The 23,509-nt window shown below is 37.9% G+C and overlaps 1 protein-coding gene across 5 annotated transcripts in view; it reads right to left on the bottom strand.

The window, feature by feature from the left end:
- The window catches only part of kiaa0586 (KIAA0586 ortholog), a gene marked incomplete at its 5' end in the record, with an annotated part of 125,627 nt that overhangs the window by 33,168 nt on the left and 68,950 nt on the right, over positions 1 to 23,509 (bottom strand). For all 5 annotated transcript variants that reach the window (XM_081393842.1, XM_081393840.1, XM_081393838.1 and 2 more), the window contains 12 exons: positions 708 to 897; positions 2,210 to 2,335; positions 2,780 to 2,856; positions 3,774 to 4,051; positions 5,924 to 6,122; positions 6,265 to 6,409; positions 7,438 to 7,616; positions 10,498 to 10,607; positions 11,953 to 12,131; positions 14,785 to 14,871; positions 18,909 to 19,010; positions 19,230 to 19,426. In XM_081393842.1, coding sequence (XP_081249968.1) covers positions 708 to 897; positions 2,210 to 2,335; positions 2,780 to 2,856; positions 3,774 to 4,051; positions 5,924 to 6,122; positions 6,265 to 6,409; positions 7,438 to 7,616; positions 10,498 to 10,607; positions 11,953 to 12,131; positions 14,785 to 14,871; positions 18,909 to 19,010; positions 19,230 to 19,426 — 1,869 coding nt within the window. The remainder of the gene's footprint in view (positions 1 to 707; positions 898 to 2,209; positions 2,336 to 2,779; positions 2,857 to 3,773; positions 4,052 to 5,923; positions 6,123 to 6,264; positions 6,410 to 7,437; positions 7,617 to 10,497; positions 10,608 to 11,952; positions 12,132 to 14,784; positions 14,872 to 18,908; positions 19,011 to 19,229; positions 19,427 to 23,509) is intronic.

Raw genomic sequence — 23,509 nt, 5'->3', positions numbered from 1 at the left:
ATATATATATATATATATATGTATATATAAATATAATTTAAAAACTATATACATATTAGCCAGTCTCTGCTTTAAATGTATCTGTTACTTTAGCAGGAGAAGAGACATCGAGCAGAGAATAATGGAATAAACATTAGCGGGGAGAGTCTTTGCGGTTGTGTTTGGACGCCGTTCACAGGCTGAGTAAGAGGATGCTCAGAGTGGGAGTGGGATTCATTTCCGCCCGGTTCCCTGAGCCGGAGTTCTGATGAAGTATCCAGAACACCTGGCTTCCCCTGTGTCAGCCTCAGCTCGCTCTTTCACACACAAATTCTGAAGCAAAAACAGCTCAATTCCCTGCGTCCACATAACACGGGTAGTGTGAGACATGCCCCATTAGAGACGTCCCCACGGAGGACCAGTAACACCGCAAAAGGCGAACAAGAAAGAGACGTGGCCACCCAAATGGCCAGAGAAATATGACGGACAATAAAACGATTAATGGTGACAGGGAAAAACAATATAAAAAAGTGAGATGAGGTTTATATGTTTGTAGTACATGCGTCAAACATAGAGACCTTTAACACGACACACTGGCTTGACTGTTAAGGCAAGTGACGTAAAAAGTCAATAAATTCTGCGTGAAGTTTTCTCTATTTATTTTCTATGGTAAAAGAGTGTGTATGCGCAGAAGAATAGTGTTGGTTGTCTGAGTGATGTTTTTATACCCGTGACTTCAGCGAGCACTTGTCCAGGTGACGTGAGCGTCGAGTGAGGTGAGATCTCTGTGGTTCTGGAGTGCGTGTATCTCTGCTGATCTATGAGCGAGTGTCCAGTCATCACACTCTGCTCTGTGGCCGTCAGCAGAGGTCTCTGACCCTCACTGACCTCTCCACTGCTCTCCTCCTCCCACCATCTCTGAGAAAGAGAGATCCATTACTATGAGCATCTTTTTTGATCATCCTCTAGCGCCATCTGCTGGATAAGAGCGAAACTAGCAATACTTCAATGAGATATGATTAACATGGATAAAAAGCTTCAGTAAAACAGGAAATAATGCTCTGAACTAGGGTTTGAAGAAACGTTCAGAGAAATATAATATACCAGTGTACAAAAAATAATAATTATAAAGTTCTAAAGACTGGTCAGACATCATGAGGTTAATGACAATTATTTTTTTCAACTAAGAGCCATTTATGTTTATACATCTAACAGTACACTTAAAGGTGGGCAGAAAAATATTTAATATAAAGTCAATTTTAATATAAAGATAAATCTTTTATATAGAGCAAATATTATAAATATTATTAAATATATATTGTGTACTTTTTTTGCATATTTAATATTAAATAAGATTACAATTTACATAATATTTAAAATGTATATTTATGCTTTATGATTTTTTCCCCAGTATAAATTAGTCTTCACACATAAAAATACACTGCTGCTTTTATGTTTGGGGGTTTTTACTATCAAAAAGTCTGAAAACCCCTGGTTTATGTTACACATCACCAACTTCACAGGTACAGCCCGTATAATAACAGAGTAATTTACAAACGTTCTCCAAATCTATTTGACCAAATCTTTAAAGTCCCCATGAAATCAAATTTGAGTTTTTTTGCCTTTTAGTATGAAAATGTTAATCTTACTGTTATCTATAAGCTAATAAGCCCCAAAACATTTGCATGACATAAGCATTCAAAACTTACAGTCTCTCACTTCCGCCAATATGGATCAATGACTTTGATGACATCACTCAGCTTCTCTTCCGATTTTCTGTCCAATCAAATGCTCTCTAGAATCTAAAGCGTCCTGTCCTCTACACTATAAATAGATGCTGAAGCTGGCTAAGATCCGTCACTTGTTCACACACTTGTTCTATATTCTAAATGGTGAATGGCACATAGTGGCAATATAGTCATATATGGTCATATAGTGGATAGGGAATGATTCCATTTGAATTCTGCACAGAATGCTAAAGATTTTAAAGCGATATAGAGGAGATTAGGAGGAGCAAAACCGGCTCTGGCAGAGCAGTGGTATAAACGAAACGCTATAGGACATTTAAAAAAAGGGGAGAAGCTGTTCAATATGTCCCGCTCTGTCTTCCTGTTTCAGTGGAAATTACGTCAACACATTGAACAATGCTGCGCGTTTCAAGAGACTTCAGTGGGCCCTTAAAAAGAACCAGTTCAAAAGAACCAAACATCATTACTGAGTCCTGTGATACCTCTGGCTGCTGTGATTGGTTAACAGGGCCACGTTCCATCCTGGCCAACAGAGACAGGACGGGATCATGATGAGCAAGGAGACGTGGAGCTCTAATCACCTGACCCTCACTGGGCGGATCATAATCCTGAAAGAAAAAAAAACAAAAGGTTTGTATAAAATCAGTGCATTTCATTTGATCCATGCACATCTGGAAAATCTGTGTGGTATTAGTTTTATTGCACAACGTAATGAATTCTATCACTGTATGAGTTTTTTCCCCTCCCCACATTTCCAAAACAGTGTCATCCAAAATGACTTGGAAATTCTGATCAGATTTAGTGTTTTCCACAGTGCTAATCATGACAGATGATTGTTAAATCAGCAAAAACTGTTACTGGCTGTCTCCCCAGTTCTCACTGAGACTGAACCTCCAGCCTTTGGCTAAAACCTCAAAACCCAAAGCTGAAATTGTCAGCTCATGTTTGGCCGTGTCAGTCTTATTATTTCATTCCATTCGGTTTAATAAATGGTGAGGTAAGACACAAGTGTTTGGGTCTGTTACTAATACTCATTGCATTCAAACATTCACCATGTCTTGGACTCCATGCAGGGAGCTGTTCAGGCTGGTCATCAAATTAGGCAGAAGGACTCCTTCCTGTTCCAGAACTGGGGAGGAAAAAAACACAACAAATGTAGGGATCATCAGAACACTACAGGGTAAATGAAATATAATGGAATATATATATATAGAAAGAAGTCTCTTATGTTCATCAAGGCTGCATTTTTTTGATCAAAAATATAATAAAAATAGTTATATTATGAAATATAATTACAATTTAAAATAACTGTTTTGAATATATTTTAAAATCCAATGTATTCCTGTGATGCAAAGCTGAATTTTCAGCATCATTCCTCCAGTTTTCAGTCTCACATGATCCTTTAGAAATCATTCTAATATGATGATTTCTTATCATCAATGTTTAAAAGGGTTATGCTGCTTAACATTTTAGTGGAAACTGTGATATTATACTACAATTCAAAACACGTCAAAGCATTCACAGGTATAAATAGAATATATAATATAATAATAAATAATAAAATATATTACAAGGGAAAACAAATGTCCTGCCAATATCGAACCTAAAACTAACTTTACCGTGCTCAACCACCGTGAGTGCATTTCACGCTTTAGTAATCGCTGGCGTTCAGTGGGGAGGGGAGGCGTGAACCGGTGCAGATGCACTCAAATCAGACAGGAGAACCGTGAGAACATAACGTCGGGAAGCGTGTTTGCGCCAGGCGGTGATATTCAGTTTTGATATGATGAGTATCATTGAATTTGATGAGAATGATTTGATTTGATTTGAATCTATTTATTTATTAATTTATCTGAGGTGCTGGAACCCAGTTCCGGCCCACTTTAACCCCTGTGTATAATGAAATAATACATTCTGGCTCTGTTTGTGGGTTTGTGAGTGTTTCAAATCAGTCATTCATAAATGTCAATTTTGTTCTTAGAAGGCATCTGCTTATGTAGACAGTGAGGTTTTGTATCAGTCTGGCTGTGTGAGTGTGTGTTGGACCTTTGACTGCTGCCATCTGGCCGTGAGTGAGCAGCAGCTCTCCCTCTGAGATGTGTCTGGCTGGCATCTCAGTCTCAGTGACAGTCGCAGTGGAACTAGAGCTGCTCTCCTCTGAGGAGGAGGAGGAAGAGGAAGAGGAGTCAGGGCTGGCAGCAGGAGGAGGTTCCTGGCTTACAGGAGGAAGAGGAGGTGGGGGAGTCGCTGGTTTGGAGGGGAGAGGAGAAGATGAAGGGATGACTGGTTCTTCTGCATCATCATCTTGGGCTACTGACATCACACTGCGTGTCAGAGAGATGAAGGGTGTTAGTGAGCGGCACATACTCCTACACTGTCTACACTGACATACAAGTTATAAATGCACACAAAAACAATACAAAAAGGAAATGTGATTTACATACAGAAGTCTTTAAGGTGCAGTAGCAGCAGCAGATTTTAATTCCAAAGGTCAGAGAGGATAGACAATAGTCATGAAACACTAAAATACACTGCTTTGCTATGACTCAATATGGGTCAATAAAGTAAGATATAAAAATATTGTCAATTATTACTTACAAATATGGTGACACTTTATAATGAACCTTATTAGTTAAAATTAGTTAATGTATTAACTAACATGAACTAACAATGAGCAATACATTTGTTACTATATTAGTTCATCTTTGTTAATGTTATTTAATAAAAATACATCTGTTCATTGTTTGTTCATATTAGTTCACAGTACATTAACTAATGTAACAAATACAACCATTGATTTTTATAATCTGTATTAGTAAATGTTGAAATTAATATTAACTAAGATTAATAAATGCTGTAGAAGTATTGTTTATTCTTAGTTCATGTTAACTAAGGTAGTTAACTAATGAACCTTATTGTAAAGTGTTACCATATTTTGAAGTAATGATTGAAAAATATTTTTTGTTACCAAAAATATGCAAAACGCATGTTACCACAAATATGAACAAATCTAGCATTTACTTCACTAAATGAGTTAATTGAGATGACAGGATTCAAACTGATGCTCTGCTCCACCAATTGAATTGTCACCAGCATCCCAGAGAAAATGGTATTGAGTATTGACAAAAGTTTACATATCATGAACTAAATGCAGATACTATTTTGTTTTTCAGGTGTTGATAGCTACTAATACAGACTTAAAAGAAGAGCAATTATCTAAAAATTCTAAACTATTTATTTAGAATTTGGATGACAGTTAACACATCATGGTTGAGAGACATAAAATATGAGTACAGTTAAAAAAATAAATAAACAACCAAGCAAATAAATACATAAACAACAACAAAAAACAATAATTGGAGTCTGTGTGACCTTGCTGAACCCCTAGCAGGAGAAGAAATAATATACAAATTTACAATATGTATATATATAAATATATATATATATATATATATATATATATATATATATATATATATATATATAAATATATACATATATATATATACATATATATGTAGGTTTTAGAGGTATGAGAGATGATGTTAAATAATAATTATATAAAATAAAGATAAAATAAAATGAAATGATATATTTGGGTTTTATACAGATCATTCTTTTCAAATTGGAGATGTTTTGTCCCATGTTTCCAGTAGCACCTCAATGCAGTACACAAGATCCGGGGGGCGGAGTTGGCAGGTTTAGGGGTAGGTTTAGGGATCAGGGGGTGGAGATGGGTAGGTTTAGGGATCAGGGGGTGGAGACGGGTAGGTTTAGGTATATGTAAGGTGGGAGGAGTTGGATCTGGATCTGACTCCTCCCCGTGGATTTCATGTTCTGCAGTGAGGACCATCTCCATGTTTCTACACTTTGTCATATACTGTATTTACTGTTTTGAACAGCAGGTGGCACTGTGGGCCTATATACCACATCCTTAATAATGGGATCACAAAATTCATTGCCAGGCCAACATTTAGAGGTAGACATACTCCCCCAAGTTCTAGTGCAAAATTAAAAAGGTAAACTGTTTCACTATTGACAACTCAAATGAGACTCCATGCATGAAACATACTAGCTTTTGATTCTGTCCCTTGCTTTTCTGCACAGATAATATTAGTGTGCGTTTTTTTGCTTTGCTACTATTTAATGTAAGACCAACATTTCTGAAAGAATGAAAATGTGGTAATTAGACGTACACAGATTCTGGCTGTTGTTCCTGCCTCTCGCTATGCAGTTCTTCCTCCTCCAGGGGGAGCTCTGTTCCTCCCCATGGGTGATGCTGCAGGGTGGCTGACTGTGGGCTCTGATTGGCTGGAGGAGGAGAGGGTGTGTCCACCCTGGTGGGAGACGGGATTGGCGTGGTATTCGGTGTGCCCACAGAAATTCTATCTGGTACTGAAACAAAGGCAGAATGGTTGTAGAGCTGACTGATGTGTGTGAACAACTGTGCTTAACACCTTTACAAATAACTGATGTGTCTGTTGGCAGCATGTATAAGGCGAGTGATTCATTATGTTCAAAGAAATCATTGTCAGACCTGGTGAAGCAGATTCCTGATGGTTTTTCTTCGGAGACTGAGCTGTAGAAAGATGTTCGGAGAGATCAGGAGTTCTGACAGGAGATGGCGGCTCTTTCAAGCTGGGCTCAGGAGTGGGTGCCGGTGTTGGTACCGTAGTAACATCCTGCAATATTAGCACAATATCACCACATCTTTTTACATCATTACCCAGTATTAAAGGTATTATCATCATAATGGACAAATATATGGAAGCTTGTTTCCACCACGGAAAAATAATAAATAAGGTAATTACGACTTTTACCTCATAATTTGGACTATTTTCTCATTATTGGAAGTTTATATCTGCGATTCTCACTTTATAACTGACAATTGCAAGATATTAGGTCAGATAAATTTGTGGGGTATAAACTGGAAATTCTGAGAAATAACTCAAAATTCTGAGATTCTTGCAATTCAGACTTTTTCTCACAATTGTGAGATATAAACTTGCAATAGCGAGTTATAAAGTTTATATCTCACAATTTTGTCTTGCAAGTCAGAATTGCAAGATATAAACTTGCAATTCTAAATTTATTTCTCACAATTGCGAGTTTATATCTCACAATTCTGACCTTATTTCTCGAATTTGCAAGTTTATATCTCACAATTCTGACCTTATTTCTCACATTTGCGAGTTTATATCTCACAATTCTGACTTTATTTCTCGCAATTGTGAGATATAAACTTGCAATAGCAAGTAATAAAATCTGAATCACAAGATATAAACTAGCAATTCTGACAAAAAGAATTTTCGGACTCACAAACGCTAGTTTATATCAATTTTGTCTTGCGAGTTAGAATTGCAAGATATAAACTTGCAATTCTAAATTTATTTCTCACATTTGCGAGTTTATATCACGATTCTGACTTTATTTCTCGCAATAATTTTGACTATTTCTCGCAATTGCGAGTTTACATCTACCAATTCTGACTTTATTTCTCGCAATCAATTCTGACTATTTCTCGCTATTGTGAATTTATAACTTGCAATGCTGACTTTATTTCTTGCAATTGTGAGATATAAACTCATAAACTCATAAAGTCAGAAATTCTCACAATTGTGAGATAAAAAGTTGCAATTACTCCTTTTTTCTAATCTATTTATTCTGTGGTGGAAACAAGCTTCCATACAAGTGTTTTAGACTCCAGTACCTCCTGAGTACCCTGTGTTTGGACAGGGGCAGTAGGTGCTCTCTCTGTCTCTCTCTGTCCCAGCATTACAGCAACGGTTTCAGCCAGCACTTCATTTACACATTGTCTTATGAGCTCAGAGTCCACTGGTACGCCTGTGTCCACAAACAACTGAAGACCACCTCCGCCTGCGGCCTCCACTGCCACACAAACACACAGAGAGAGGAAGATTACCTAGTGGATATGGCACATGGGTGTTCGACATGCATAGAAGTTGTCAACTAAAACAATTTTTTAATGCTGATATTTAAAAACATTATCAGCTGTTGCCTTCTTCATTTCAATGTTGTTATTGTGAAGGAAAAATGGTTAAAAAATAAAGCTAAATAAATAATAATAAAAAGCTAAAACTATTAAAAATGACAAAAGCACATAATTAAATTTATGTTACAAAATTACTAAAACTAACTGACCAATACTAACAGCAACTGATGCTGTCTAATCATTTTCACATAAGTGTTGTTATTGTTAAATAAAAATAAATAACAGTTGTTTAAATAAAAAGCTAAATAGACATTTTAAAAACCCAAAAGTGTATAAAAATAAATAAAAATCACATAACAATTATTAAAACTAAAAACTAAAATGAAAATGGAAAAATGAAAATATAAAAATCAAAGCTAATTCAAATTATGAATAAATACTATAATAGTAAAAATAATAGTAAAATAACTGTTTTTCATGACGTGAAAACATTTGCATAGATTCTGATACATAGTCTTAAATCATGATGTTGTGTAATTTATCAAATTATCTCAATGAAAAAAAATTATAAAAAATCATCAGATAAAATACTTCTCAGTAATTACAAATCATTCCAGCCCACTTAAGAAAAGTATGCATATATTCCACAAAAATCAGGAGTTTATTCCTAAGGAATGCTTGTCTGATTAAGCAACAGTAACCAATAAGGGTGGAGCTTAGTGAACGGTCAACAGCTGAAATTTAACAAAAGCTTATTTTAGACAATGTTTACTCAAAATTCACCATAAAATGTGAAAGCAATATTAATGAATATAATATAATTATTATATACTGTAATTTATAAGAACTAGTTATTAAAATGTATATTTATTACTTGGGCTAGTGGTGGACTAATAGATATTCTAACACACAATTTTCTAGCTCTAAACGCTGGTTAAGCTTTTTGCCATGTTTTTACAGCCAAAGACAATAGAGGGGTCTCTATTGCAATGTGTTTTGGGTAATGGGATCAGGACAAGCACAGTCCCAGATTGAAACCTGAATTTGAAACAACTATGCCAGAGACCTCTCATCAATTTTAACAAGAGCATTGCTAATATTTACAATTTCACATCAATTAAAAAAGCTAAAACTCTTAAAGGGTTAGTTCACCCAAAAATGACAATTCTGTCAGTACTTACTCACCCTCATGTTGTTCCAACCGCGTAAGACCTTCGTTCATCTTCGGAACATAAATTAAGATATTTTTGATTAAATCTGAGAGTTGTCTCACTCCTCCATAGGCTTTCAGAGGGACCGAAACTTGCTGGCCCAGAAAAGTTATTAAAGAGATCGTTAATATAGTCCAAGTGACTACAGTGGCTTAATCTTAAGTATATCAAGCGACGAGAATACTTTTTGTGCGCAAAAACAAACAAAAATAACGACTTTATTCCACTATTCATTTCCTTCTCTCTGGGCCTCTAGTTGGTTCACGTAGTGTTTTTGCGTAGCACGTCTGTGTTACACGTCACCACGTAGGCTCACAATTGGCCGAAGCGGGTCATGTGTGTGATGCGTGATGACGTGCAACACAGACGCGCAGCGCAAAAACACTACGTGAACTAACTTGAGGCCCAGAGAGAAGGAAATGAATAGTGGAATAAAGTCGTTATTTTTGTTTGTTTTTGCGCACAAAAAGTATTCTCGTCGCTTTATAAACTTAAGATTGAGCCACTGTAGTCACTTGGACTATATTAACCATCTCTTTAATAACTTTTCTGGGCCAGCAAGTTTCGGTCCCTCTGAAAGCCTATGGAGGAGTGAGACAACTCTCAGATTTAATCAAAAATATCTTAATTTGTGTTCCGAAGATGTACGAAGGTCTTTCGCGGTTGGAACAACATGAGGGTGAGTAATTACTGACAGAATTTTCATTTTTGGGTGAACTAACCCTTTAATGTGCATCCAAAATAATAATAACCCATGCACAATACTGGCATTTCCACAATATTCTGAAGTTTGAAGCTCTTCAAATCTGAGTTTGCCAGCAAAGTAATTTCTAATATCCAATTTGAGACCCGCTTTACCTCTCACCCAGCCTATTCTGAATTCTTGCACCCGTAAGCATTTTGGACCGGTGCTATTAAAAAACTAATATACAGAACTGACATTCTTGGCAGGGCTCTCGTTTCCTTTTGTCTTGGGAAAGACTGCGTTCAAACACAAATACAGTTCCTCTACAGGAGGAAGAGTCCAGTCAGTCTGCGAATATGCTGACAACAGTTTGCCGCGAGCCTCCTCTGCAAATTTGATACATCATTGATCTTTCTATTAAATGAAAGCGAGAATTAATGAGGCAGGACCTCCGCGCCAACTGAGCAGAAGTGACGCAACGGAGACGGAAGGATGGAGCGGAGGAGGAGTAGAGGGGCTGAGCAAAAGCAATCGTGCTTTAATGAGGAAATACAATCTTGCTGCGCGCTGACACGCTTGACAAATGCGCTGCTCGCATTGGTAGACGCTATGAATCAAAATTATGAGCTTGTAGACTGGAACCTGGTGCAGCTGGATCATTCTTGCTGGTTTGTGTCATGCGTTATTGATTGTGTTGTTGATTTTTAACATTGACCAGACACATTGGTGAAGATGTATGACGGTTGAAACGCAGACCGACAAACTTTTAAAGCTTGTAAACTGCGAGTTTTCAAATGTGTTTAACACACATTACTTATTTTATAGATGGTAAAGAAGCCCCTATCCACCAAAGTGTACAAAATTAAACAGAGATTATCATTGTGAGATCTAAAGGTGCAATAAAACATTACATATAGTCACCTATGTCTGATGTCACACTATTCTCCGGCTCTGATTGGCTGGCTGGATCAGTCTGGGCGGGCTGAGGGAACATTCCAGTGATCATTCTGGCCATGAGCTGTTGCTCCACCCTATGACAGAAATGACAAAACAGTGCATATAGGGGTGTAACGGACGGTACATGTATTCGTCCCAAACGGTCACAGTAAAGACGTCAGTGTTCGGTGCATACAGTCAGACGACAAATACAGTCAGTCACAGGCGATCCACACTCCAATCAAGAAGGGGGTGCACGTGGAAAAAGAGCACAAGAAAAAGAGACGATCTATGCAGCAACCCCCCCAAAAAACAGTTCAGACGGCACGCAAGAGCTTGCTATTAGCTCGCTGAGTTTCGATTAATTTTTGTGACGTGCTCCATAAAACCAGAACGGCAAAAAGCAGCATCCTGTTTGTTTTCTTTATTTTATAAAAGGACAAGGTTTTGTATTGTTAGCACTTTAGGGTCCAATTTTCACTATTAACTAGTTGCTTATTAGCATGTATGTTACTAGGAAATTGGCTGTTTATTAGTACTTATAAAGCACATATTAATGCCTTATTCTGCATGACCATATTCTACATCCCTGAATCCTACCCAATACCAAATATTAATAAGCAGTAATTAGGAGTTTATTGAGGCAAAAGTCAGAGTAATTAATTAGTTTAGTTACACAAATAAAAATAGAAACCTTTACAGTTTCGAATGATGTCTTACTCATCAATATGATAGTATTTTAAGTTGTTTCTGCTTATCATGAGACAAAATCATTTGGCATTGTGCCGATTTGTGTCGTGGATTTGTGCCGTTTCACTCTCTGTCACCTCTTGGAAAAGTGAAGTAAGGCTCAGATGTAGCTGGCACTTTTTCTCCTTTTATAACACAAGAGATGCTTTTCAGTTTTGTAGCTGATTGTGACTAAATACATTTTGTTTTTATCATCCTTACCAAAAAATATGACATATGCAAGAGTGCATTCTGTTTACTGCTTAGTGCTTAATACACAGGAGTCTGCACTGTACCAACTACCTCACAGGGACTAAATGCCACTAATTGGAACAAACTGTAATTTGTACTATTGTCTGTTCAAAATCAATGAAAGAAACCTAGCATTGGAGATTTGATGCTTTTTCCTGTTGTACCGAACTGCAAAATTGCAAAATATTATTACAACTGAATATGATCCTGTCACATGATCCTTCAGAAATCATTCTAATATACTGATTTGCTGCTCAAGAAACATTTCTTATTATTATCAATGCTGAAAACAGTTGTGCTGCTTAATATTTTTTGCAGAAACCACAATACTTTTTATTCAGGTTTCTATGCGTTCTATGCTTAATGTGATAACAATAAAAAATAATGTATCAATAATAATTTCATTTAATGCTTATAACTGTGCAGCAGATGAAATGTGTACAGATAGTAGGGCCTCACCAATCCACCAGCCTGTTCTCCAGGGTCTCTCTCTGCTGGATGGTGCTCAGGATGGGCTCGGTGAGAGGGGTTGACTGGGAAGGCTGTGGAGGAAACGCTGGGCCGTGATACAGAGCAGCTGGAGGAGACGGAAGCCCGTTGAGCTCTATAGGAGAGTCTGGAAGTCCACAGTGTGTTTCCTGAATTTAACACAGCGTTCATGAAAATGAAGTCTTAGCAGTTTTATGATATATATCTGCCAACATAAGGCTTTCTGAAGAGAATTTGACAATCCATTACTGCAAAAATATCCCTGACGGCTCACTGGATCTGACATTTACCTTTCAACACAAATGACAGAAAATAAAAGCGCACACCGTGAACCGTGCGGTAATGACTAACATATGTTAGCATTAGCACAATTTCACAGTGGTCATTACAGTCTTAACAGAAGGGGAGGTTGGAGTGAAAGGGGGACGTTTGTCTTGTATAATTCCGTTGCTGGATCCGCGAGCCAGCTTTCAACATTTCGGTCATTGGTTTGGATAATGTTCAGATTCCTTTGGCTCGGTCTCAGGGAGGTCTGTGTAAGGAGCGATTAGCTCATTTCCAGTGGCTGGCCGCCAGAGGAAAAAGAGAGAGAAATGCATTCTGCCAGTCGGGCGCTTGGCCCGTTTGAAGTTTATGGCTCCATCAGAACTGGCCGAGCCAAAGCTGAGGCACTGGAGACTTGGAGGAATGACATTTTAGGAGCTGGCAGTGATTCATGCCTGCAGTCCAAGGGAGAGAGCTTGTTCACCGGGGTCTGGACTTAAGTAGCTGTGGCCTTTATTTGGTTGTTGGGAAAACTACAAGTGGACCGAATACATGCCAGACCTCGAAAAAACACTTAAATACACGCAAATGCTGCACAACGTGCTTGAATTTTTATTGCTCTCAATCTTTGGAAAATGTTTATATTCCTGGACTCGTAACTGCAATCTTAATTGCCATTCGAACAATTAGAGAGTCAAAATAAAAAGAGTCAGTAGGACTTGTCATGAAAATCTCTCTGATAGGTTGCTAGGGACTTCTGGCAGGTTGCAAGTTGTTTGGTCTCTAGATATGACTCAGGTCTCTCCTTCAATGCAAGTCTGTGGGATTTTTTTTCACCAGTTTTATTGTCTACCAGATATAAATCACTTAGAAAAGTACTAACTGCGTGATTGGCACAAATGGTACAAGATAAGATTCAATACTTAGTGCTAGGGGGTTGTTCAAATCACTAACTTTAAGTATGAGTGCTAGTAATGCTTGTGCTAAGTGATGCTTGCCTTATACCTGCACAAAATAAGCTAAAACAGCTAAAAATCTAAATGTAAAATGACATAATATTTCTTATTTTAATGAATTCTCTAAACAACTGCCATTTTTTATTTAAGGACCAGAGTTCCCATGGTCTTGGAAAACACGGATATATAAGGGGAAATTTAGAAATGTGATTTCTAGGCCTGGAAAACAAATTAATAAAACTCCTAAAAAGTATAAATTTGGTCTAGTTCTGTTCTTAAAATATATATTTTTTACGTTAGAAATTGCTAATTGTGAGTAAAAACAATTTAAAAGAAAAATCTTGTAATCACAAATGAATGACTGGAAAATTCATTTGAATTCATTGCTTTATAAAAGCAGTTATTGAAACGTAATTATTAAAATGAAATTATTATTTTAATATATTGCCACTACTAGTTTGGGTAAATAAAAAAGGCAGAAGCAGCAAAAAAACTTGTCTATATGGGGGAGCCTTTGAATTTTGTCTTAGACAGTTTGAAGTTGAAAACCACTGACAAAGAGCCTCCAGTTTGCAGAGGACATAAGTAGTGAATGAAGATAAAGCAAAAATGCACATTATATGCTGACACTGAGTTTGACAACCAGGACTGTAACAAAATACAATATTTTCAAAGCATCTCTGATACAAACCTTTCAAAATGCAACCATACAAATCATTATTCTAACATCTGCAAACAATTATTACCTTCAGCATATCGACACAAAACAATTTCCTTCCACCGCAAAACCTGTTAACCAGAGATCGGTTCCAAATGAGCTTCATCTGTGGAAGATGTTCCCTCTCAGACCAAAAGGGGTCACTGTGGAACAGCTCATGTGATTTGAAACGCAACCCCCTCCATGATTCTTTATTCTCATTATAAACACTCTTTTTCCCAGCAACTTCCACAAAAGCCTGTGAGAAAAACACAGATTTGCCTGCTTCCAACTCCCGTCTAATGACTACTATGCTATTTTGGTGCTAACTGACGCCTTGCCCTTGTAAGACCGAGCGAGAGAATCGGCCTGATGCCCCATACGCCGGGCGCCCTGCACTGCTTGTTAGCAGTAAATATAAGGGGCTTATGTCTATGTGTGCATGCTTGAGCAAGCCTGAATTCCTGAACAAAAAAAAAGAAATATCGGCAATACGCACCACACCCCTTCAATATCAATTCACTGAAAGGCCAATTTAGCAGCGCACATTGTAATTAGATTTTTTCTCAAGCCCATGAATGATATTTTAAACTTTCATCCATTCTCTGGTCTTCGTTAATTAAAGAAAACGATGTTCTCCTTCACCCTTTGGCTCTGAAAATCTCATTATTGGAGCACTGAGCCATTGATGGCCAATATATCTGAGTAGGAGGAGACGTGGAGAATGGGCATTTGTAGTTGGGTCAAAATGCAAATGTGAGTAGGAAGTAGGAAACAGTGGATAGGGGCTGTTACCCTCAGGGTGGACACCAGGCTGTGAAATGACCTTTACGTTACGAGCTGGAGTGAGTGTGTGGGTTGAAATGTGCTTTTAATTGAATGTACCTGGCTGATGTCGGCTACGGCCAAGAAATTGGTTCCGGGAAAGATATTTTCCTCCTGATCTTCTCCAGCATTCAGTTCCTCGGCGGCCTGGGAGGCAATGATACGGAGACAGAGGTCAGGAAGCAATAGCGTGCCTGGAAATTACAAAATTCATCAACAACTGAGGAGATTAGAAAGTTTTAAGTGTGTGAGTTAATAAGGATAATAATGACAGGCTGAAATAAAAGATGATACTTGACCATAGGGTATGGTGGATTTAAAATTCACCCAATCTATTTTTTGAAAGCATGTTATAGATTCATCCATGCATATGTTTCATTAAAAAAAGACCTCACAATGTTCAACTAATGAAACGAAAGACTTCTCTCTGGTGAAGTATGCTTAAAGCTACAAGCTCGCGTTGATCTGCCTCCATTTTGTTTAGAGCAACGTCAACATGTTTCACTCGGATGTAAGTCATGATACAGAAGAAAATAAGTATCGCTACTTACGTTTAACTTTAAAGGAACAGTTCCCTCAAAAACAAAAATTCTGTCATCATTTACTCACCCTCATGTCATTCCATTTTGAACAATGACAATCTGTGCGTTACATAAAGCTATTTTAAGACTCAAAATATAGTGCACAAGTCGTATGGATTACTATTATGGTGCTGTTATGATGTCCTTTTTGGAGCTCGACAGCCCATGATCATTGTGCGTGTTCATTTGTATGGAAAAGAGGAGCGTGAACATTCTTCAAAACATCTCCTTTTGTGATCCACTGAAGAAAGAAAGTCATACAGGTTTGGAAGAACATGAGGGTGAGAAAATATTTAAGTATATTGTCTCTTAATTGTCAAAAAAAAAAAAAAACACCATATCCTGGCACAGCTCCTCAAATGCTGATGCTGATCTCACACACACATACCTAATAAAATAAAACGCTGTCTCATAAGCCAATCTAACAAGACAGATTCAAGAGTGTCTTACATCGTATACCTACAAAGATTCAATGAATCATTCAGTGCAAGGACATAAACTGTAACTGTTTAAGAGACGTGTGTGAGTGTGTGTGAGAGAGAAACACGCATCAGTTTTCCAGGTCTCTGCCTCATGCAGCTAAGCCTCGTCTCCATGGTAACGGAGAGAGTTGGTCTGCTCATGTGAATGAGAGGTACGGGTGTGCTGAGTATGTGAGACAGATAGTGTTATTATACGCATTGCTCCTCCTAAAGCACAAAAATAGATTTTACAGCTCTTTTGTCACAATTTTTTATCATTTATACAATAGTTGTAGGTGTTTCATCCTGGATGGCACATGAAGAAATAGATGTTACATCCAATTATTATACAGCTCTCTAGAATAAATGCTTCTTATTAGTCAGTCACAGCATTCTGCAGGCAAATATTTATACAATACTGTTCGCTATACTTATAATTAATTGCAGTCTTACACTATCGTTGAAAAGTATGGGGTCAGAATAAAAAGCAATATCTCACAATATCACTGTTTTATTGTATTTTTGATCAAATAAATGCAGCTTTGGTGAGCATAAGAGACTTATTTTAAAAACATCTAAAAAATCTTCCTGTTGCTGTGCTAGTCTTATGTCCTCTCCTATCTCTATTCTGCTCACATAAAATCATTTCACATAAAATCAATATTTCATTTACATGACTCTATCCTAGTTTATTATGAGATAAACATTGTTTTTTTTTGTGACGTTACCCCTTACTTATATTGTGTGTGTGTGTGTGTGTGGAGTGACTCCATCGGAGCTGCGGAAACCGACGAGACTGCAGCAAGCGTGCTGCAGTGAGCTACAGAAACACAATATTACTTACTATTCTGCTCACACACATGTGCACAATCACACTTGCACTGAAAATAGCAGGAAATGAAAAGAGCAACTGGTAATTTTGCAGCTGAACTGCAAATTAGAGGAATAGTTCCTTTGTATAGTTTTCTGTCATAATTTCTCGCTCTCATTGTGTTCCAAACCCGTGAGACTTTCTTTCTTCAGTTGAACATAAAAGGAAGGATTCAGAACAAGAGGATTCAGTTCACAAAAATGGTTTGATTCATTTGTGAATCGGGTGGATTCGGACTGATGATGACTCCACGATCCGGTTGCAATGTTTGATAGTTCACTCATTGTATAGAAAGAATACATTTTTTGCCTGTTTGTTTATCACAAAAAACCTATCAAATGATTTAAGAGAACGTGAAATATTGTGCTTGAATCCACTTTTATGATAATGTTATGCTTTTTGAGTCCTTGAAATTCCCCATCCTTATTCACATTGTGTGTCCCATGTAAAAAAGTAAATGGTGACAGAACTTTTACTTTTAGGTAAACTATCCCTTTTTGTTCAAGATCTACAAAAATCAATCTATCACAATATTTTCTCAAAGAACAAAAGTGGGCTTTGTAACAGTATGAGCCAGTGGTGACTGCAATGCACTCCAAATGTCAAGTCTCAGAGGACGGAGATATCATGTGTTTTAAGCACAGGCACTGTGGGACTTAGTCATATTTCATTCCCTCTGTTTGACAGGCCTCAGGCCTGGTGGGAGTGAAGTGTACGATTCAAAGCATGTTTTGTGAGAGCGTGTGTGAGTGTATGTCCTTGCCCGTGTCTTTGTGGGTGGGTGTATGTGTGTGTGTGTGTGGGTGGAGGCTGGGGTCTGCCAGTCTGATGAGTCAAGGGCATTAACTGGGCACAGGCAGAGTGCTGAACGCAGCCTTGCTGAGCTGACAGACCAGAACACCTCTGCCGAGCTGCATCAGACACACGATCTGAGGGGAAGACGCACCTGTTTGCACACACACGCGCACGCACACGCACACTGGTCTGGCACATGCACACGCAGAGACATGTCTATTGCTTGTACAAAAACATGCAACATCAACATGACAAAATACACCGTTGTTCAATAAATCAATAATAATAATAATAATAATTTGCACACAATAATAAACAATTCTTAGAACAGGTTATATAGTTATATATAATTATATATTAATATAAGTGTGTGTATTGTGCAGTAAAGGCCACACATACGAACACCAAGCTGCACTATTCTACCTCAATAACATTTATTTTAAAATAATAGTTTTAATTTTTTTATTATAGTACTTGGAACACTTTAAATATTTACAATATTCTATCTAAATAGTCTACAGTTTATATATTATATAATAGATTTTATAAAATATTATATATTTTAAAATGTAAAATGTATTTTAAAATGTATTTATTCTATTTGAAAAATAAATCAAGTATTTAGCAAAGATTGAACTATATTAGAGTATGCAGGACACTTTAAATCTTCACAATATTTTGAAGAGTCAAAAGCTTTAAAGTCTTCCTTCCTTAAATTAGTGAGAATGTGACTGATTGTGAACTCGACCTGAACTCGAAGTCAAAAGAGGAAATGCATCCCCAAATTAACTCGACGGATTCTAGTGCAAGACGTGTTTCTAGGGTTATTTCTATAGAGCTGTAATGATTCCTCTGATGCTAACAGCGGCAGGCAGACCACAGAGAGGCTTTGTCCTCCTAGACGTGTTGCTCCGACAGAAGAGCAACGGAGCTGCATCTGTTGCCTAGCAACCAGATGTGAATGGCTGAGGTCGGGATTGGAGGAGTAAGAACAGAAAACGCTGGCGGCAATGTCCCCCCTGAAACATTATACATTCAGCTCAATACGCACACGCAAACGCACACACCTCATCCATCTTCATCCGCTTGGGCAGGTTCTGAGAGCATGAAGGCGCATACATGCACGGCTTGGCAAAAATCAATGGCAGTGCGATGAGAAATGCAAACCTGGCCCTTATAAGCACTACAGCATGCTGGAGCACATCCAACATTTAATGGCATAATATCCATCCATTCTCAGAACGGAGCCAAGACAGCTGGTGTATGAATACACACACACACACACACAGAGCAAATGTACATGTTAGAGGACGTCCTGGGTGTATCATCAATTTGAAAGCCCACAAAACTATTAGCTATTTCTCTGGTACAAAATAGAAATGAAATTTGGAGCAGTGCTGATAAAGCCAACCAAACCATTTCATTTTCAAATAATAAGGGTCTGCTTAGTGTTGTTGGTGATTTGGGAGGTTTTACGTGAATCGAAGGTGGAGGAAGGATGGTTTCAGCTGGAATTGATGGCGTAGAAGAAGCTGGACGGCTGCATAGACAACTCTCAATGTTCACACCCGGCTGAACCTAAAAAACAAAACACAAATGCATTTGAATGAAAACAGTATGTGGAGTAAAAGCCAGTTCAATCTGCAGTAGGGAAGTGATATTGTCCGATGCGGGATGCAAAGCTTGCAAAGCTTGTAAAGTCTGATTTTTATGCCCTCGAATATAGTGAAATATTGTGCGAAGTGTCAGCAGAAGATAATCATACAGCTATGTTTGTATGTGTGAACTTGTTGTTACCTGTATTTTGAGCTGTGGGGTCCGTTTCTTCGGTTCTGACTGGACCTCCAGTAAGATGGTGTTGGGTTTCCGAATAGCAGGAGCAGTCTTGGGTTCAGAAACAGTAATGGGAGGGAAGGACGTTGTTACGGTTGCTGGTTTATTGCTAATGATGACCCGTGAAGGCATTGGGGCCTGGCCGTCCACTCTGGGCTTACCTAAAGAGATACAAGGTGTTGTGCTTAATGATCTGGGATTGTAACCCAAAGGTTATATGTTCTATAACCACACTTTGCATTATGAATTGCATTTCAGAAAGTAATGACATGTGAAATTGATTTTGCGTAGCTTGAAGGGCTCTTGTACATTACAGTTTAGTGCACACAAGTTGCTTAGGATAAAATATTACTAAAAGACTGCTTATTTACATATATACATACAAAAAAAAAGGGGGAAAAGTCAGTTTTTCAGGCATTAGAGATACATGAATAATGTCTGCAGAGTGAAACATTACCAGGACAACAAAAGGCGACATTGAACGCAAAGTCTCCATCCCCCTCTTTTCCACAGGATGCGTGAGTGAACTAGCAATACACTTCGGCAGCCTAAATGCGCTTCTGCCAAACCTCTGAAGTCTGCACATCCATCGCCCTGATGCAGCGCAGATAACATCAACACGCTGTTTACAGGCAAGGGCACAACACGACCCCTATCCTCACGCGAGAGGGATATTAAAGACAGAGGCACTCCTGCAGATGGAGCCCACACACACACACACACACACAACTACACATTACTTTATCTCTCAACACACTGCAGAGCGACTGTAAAGGACGTCCACGGTACTTTAAAGTGCCGTGTCAGCCCAAAACACATTCACACACATCTGGCTGAGCAGGAGGCCGATCTGGCAACATGATTGGCATCTGTTCTGCAATGGGACCGTGAGACAAACAGGTTCAGCCAGAGTGTGTTAACGCAGGTTTGTGTCATTCCTGTTCGCAGGAAAGCAGGTTACGGACGCACATGCCCCATTACATAGAGATGCAAGTCTGGTCTCTGCACATTAACGGCAAACGAGGAGGCTGACATTAGCATAAATCTGCTGCGAGCGCTGCAATCTGTTTTTCCCAGCCTTCCATGCAAAGCAGGGGAAACATAAGCTTTACGATTTCCATAATTTGGCTGAAGGGCATCCAAACAGTGGCTCAGGAGCAAGAAGCACTGACTCATCTGGAATGCACAAATACTTCTGATAGCAAACATGTGGGCTCCGCCGAAGGAAGGCTTGAAAGGAGGCGTTTGTACTCCAGAACCTCAAGAGAGTAAAAACTCTGAAATGCGAAACCAGATCGGATAGATTAGCTCAATGATGGACAGTAAGAGATGCTATTACGGGCTATTCACAAACCAGGGAAGCCGCAAGGCATGCAAGGAAACAAAGACCTAAATGAAGGGACAGAGTTCACAGCCCGCAAAATGCTTGGGAATACATTCAAGAGTATGTAAATCACTGACTTTACTGGACCCGAGGACACTGCAGCAGGAGACTTGAGAAAGAAGATGGAGAGAGAGATGATGAGATGATTAAAACAAAATAAATGCACATAAATATGTGCGCACACGTCCTGCTTCTGCAACCACATGCAATTTCAAAGCAACAAATGAAGTCACGTCTTCACCACTGGGGCTACCACCAGAGCAATTTAATCTACAATCAATAAAGTATAAGAATTTATGAAGGCAATATGATGCCATAAAGAATCGCACGTGCAGGGTAAGAAGTGTGAAAGTTTACATAAGATTGCAAGCAAGAGAAGATTTGTAAAGGTGTAAATCGCCTTTCAAGTGTAAGAAAGAAATATGTGCAGCATTTTACTGTTATTTGTAAGAGTAATGCAAAATAAATGTGATCTGTATTCTTCTGACTTCCATTTTTTTGCGCTTACACTTTTGGCGCAAATGTAGTCTTTAATAATGTCTGAATAAATATCCATATCCAAATACAAAATCAAATGCAAAGTAACCAATTATGTCTGAATAAAAACCCAGCAACCAGGGAATACACAGCATCTAGATATGTTTATAGGGCTATACAGCCATCTTCACTCTAAAAAATAATTCAGTGGCTTAGTAAATATCACAGTAATAATTAACTTTATTAACTTAAAATCTCTGAATATCATTTACTTGACTGTTTGAGTTAAACGCACCAAAATAATTGACTAAAAATCCAACAGTTCATTTTGTCTAAAATTTACAGTTATATTTAAGTTTTTTATTTTCACTAAAGAATTTAGTATTTGACTAACAATTATTTATTTATAATACACTTAATATATTTGTGAAATTTCTATCAAAATATTTGAGAATGGAGAATTAAATTGACCTGTTTCAAGAACCACAAAAATGACTTAATTCAAATCAATAAGCGCGGAAAACTGGAAGAATACAGATTATTTTGCGTAAGCATGAAGCTGCAGTTTCACAATACATGCATTACACTTACGAATAACAGTAAAATGCTGCAAATATTTTTTTCTTACACTTGAAAGGCGATTTACACCTTTACAAATCTTCTCTTGTGCATGCGAATTTTATTTACGCTTGCAATCTTATGTACACTTTCACAAATCTTACCCTGCACATGCGATTCTTTATGGCATCATATTACCTTCATAAGAATTCACCTCAGAGACGGCAAGACACGGTGAGCATGGGCTGCTCAAAGCATCTCTGGCATGCAAAAGCAGCAATCACTGTGTGTGAATTACAAGTCTTCACAACGATTCTTTCGTTATCAATAATACATTTAGGGAAGAACAGAAAAGATGGCTTATATAGAGCTGTGCACCAAGAACTGAATTGAGAATGGCTAAGGGTTAATTTGAAAATGAGGTAAAAAACTTGATTGCAATTCAAATTAAAGAACTGAACATTTTGCCTTTTAAGGTTAACAGGTGTAACATACAGAGAGAGCAGCAGAACTATGGATAGATGGATGGATGGATAGACAGACAAACAGACATTCATATAGATAGATAAAGCAGATAGATATATAGAAATAGATAGATAGATAGATAGATAGATAGATAGATAGATAGATAGATAGATAGATAGATAGATAGATAGATAGACAGATAGACAGATAGACAGATAGACAGAACAATAGACAGAACAATAGATAGATAGATAGATAGATAGATAGATAGATAGATAGATAGATAGATAGATAGATAGATAGATAGATAGACAGAACAATAGACAGAACAATAGATAGATAGATAGATAGATAGATAGATAGATAGATAGATAGATAGATAGACAGATAGACAGATAGACAGAACAATAGACAGACAGACAGATAGACAGATAGACAGATAGACAGAACAATAGATAGATAGATAGATAGATAGATAGATAGATAGATAGATAGATAGATAGACAGATAGACAGATAGACAGATAGACAGAACAATAGATAGATAGATAGATAGATAGATAGATAGATAGATAGATAGATAGATAGATAGATAGATAGATAGATAGATAGATAGATAGATAGATAGAATGACAGAACAATAGATAGATCGATAGATAGATATAATGATAGAATGACAGGACAATAGATAGATCGATAGAATGACAGAATGACAGTAAGATGGATGGATGGATGGATAGATAATTTATTAAATTCCACTTTTTGTCATTCCAATTCCAATTAAAATTCAACTTAATGTGAGGTGTGGCCAATTCAATTCAAATTTACTGTCATGAATTGAAAAGGAGCCAATTATTTGATTCCAAATCTTGCACAACCCTGTTATTATATAAAGAAATAAAAAGTATCATTAAAGCTCTCTAGAGTTTGACTGAAAATAGTAATGCTGCTATAAACGGTATGAACTAACACTTCCCTTGATCGCTGCCGTGTTGACTCGACTGCCACTTTCTACTCTCTGCAGTGCAGAACTTGCTAAGCAGATTTGCGGAGAGCTTGCCTGCTGTCGTACGTGTGTAAGTGTGACTCGGGGGCCGTCTATGGATGAGCCGCACTGATCATCTGGAGCAGATGAAAGGCTCTCTCACCATTCCCATGGGGCACTCTGCAATCCCCACTGTCATCCCGGGAGAGTCACGGAAGAAGGGGAAATTAGGCCAGCTCTAATCTACAGCCCTCCAGAGACCCAGTCTGAGCCTTGGCGAGTCAATCCAATCCTGGCTGGGCCAGTCTGGACCCTCTCCTTCACAGATACACCGCACACAACTGCAGAAGTGTCTGGGAAGTTTTTAATGGGAGTC

This window comes from Scardinius erythrophthalmus (genome assembly GCF_964197995.2).
Source record: "Scardinius erythrophthalmus genome assembly, chromosome: 19".
In the NCBI taxonomy this organism is placed as follows: Eukaryota; Metazoa; Chordata; class Actinopteri; order Cypriniformes; family Leuciscidae; genus Scardinius; species Scardinius erythrophthalmus.
Note: the sequence above shows the minus strand (reverse complement) of the source record. Positions and strands in the feature narration are given on the sequence as shown.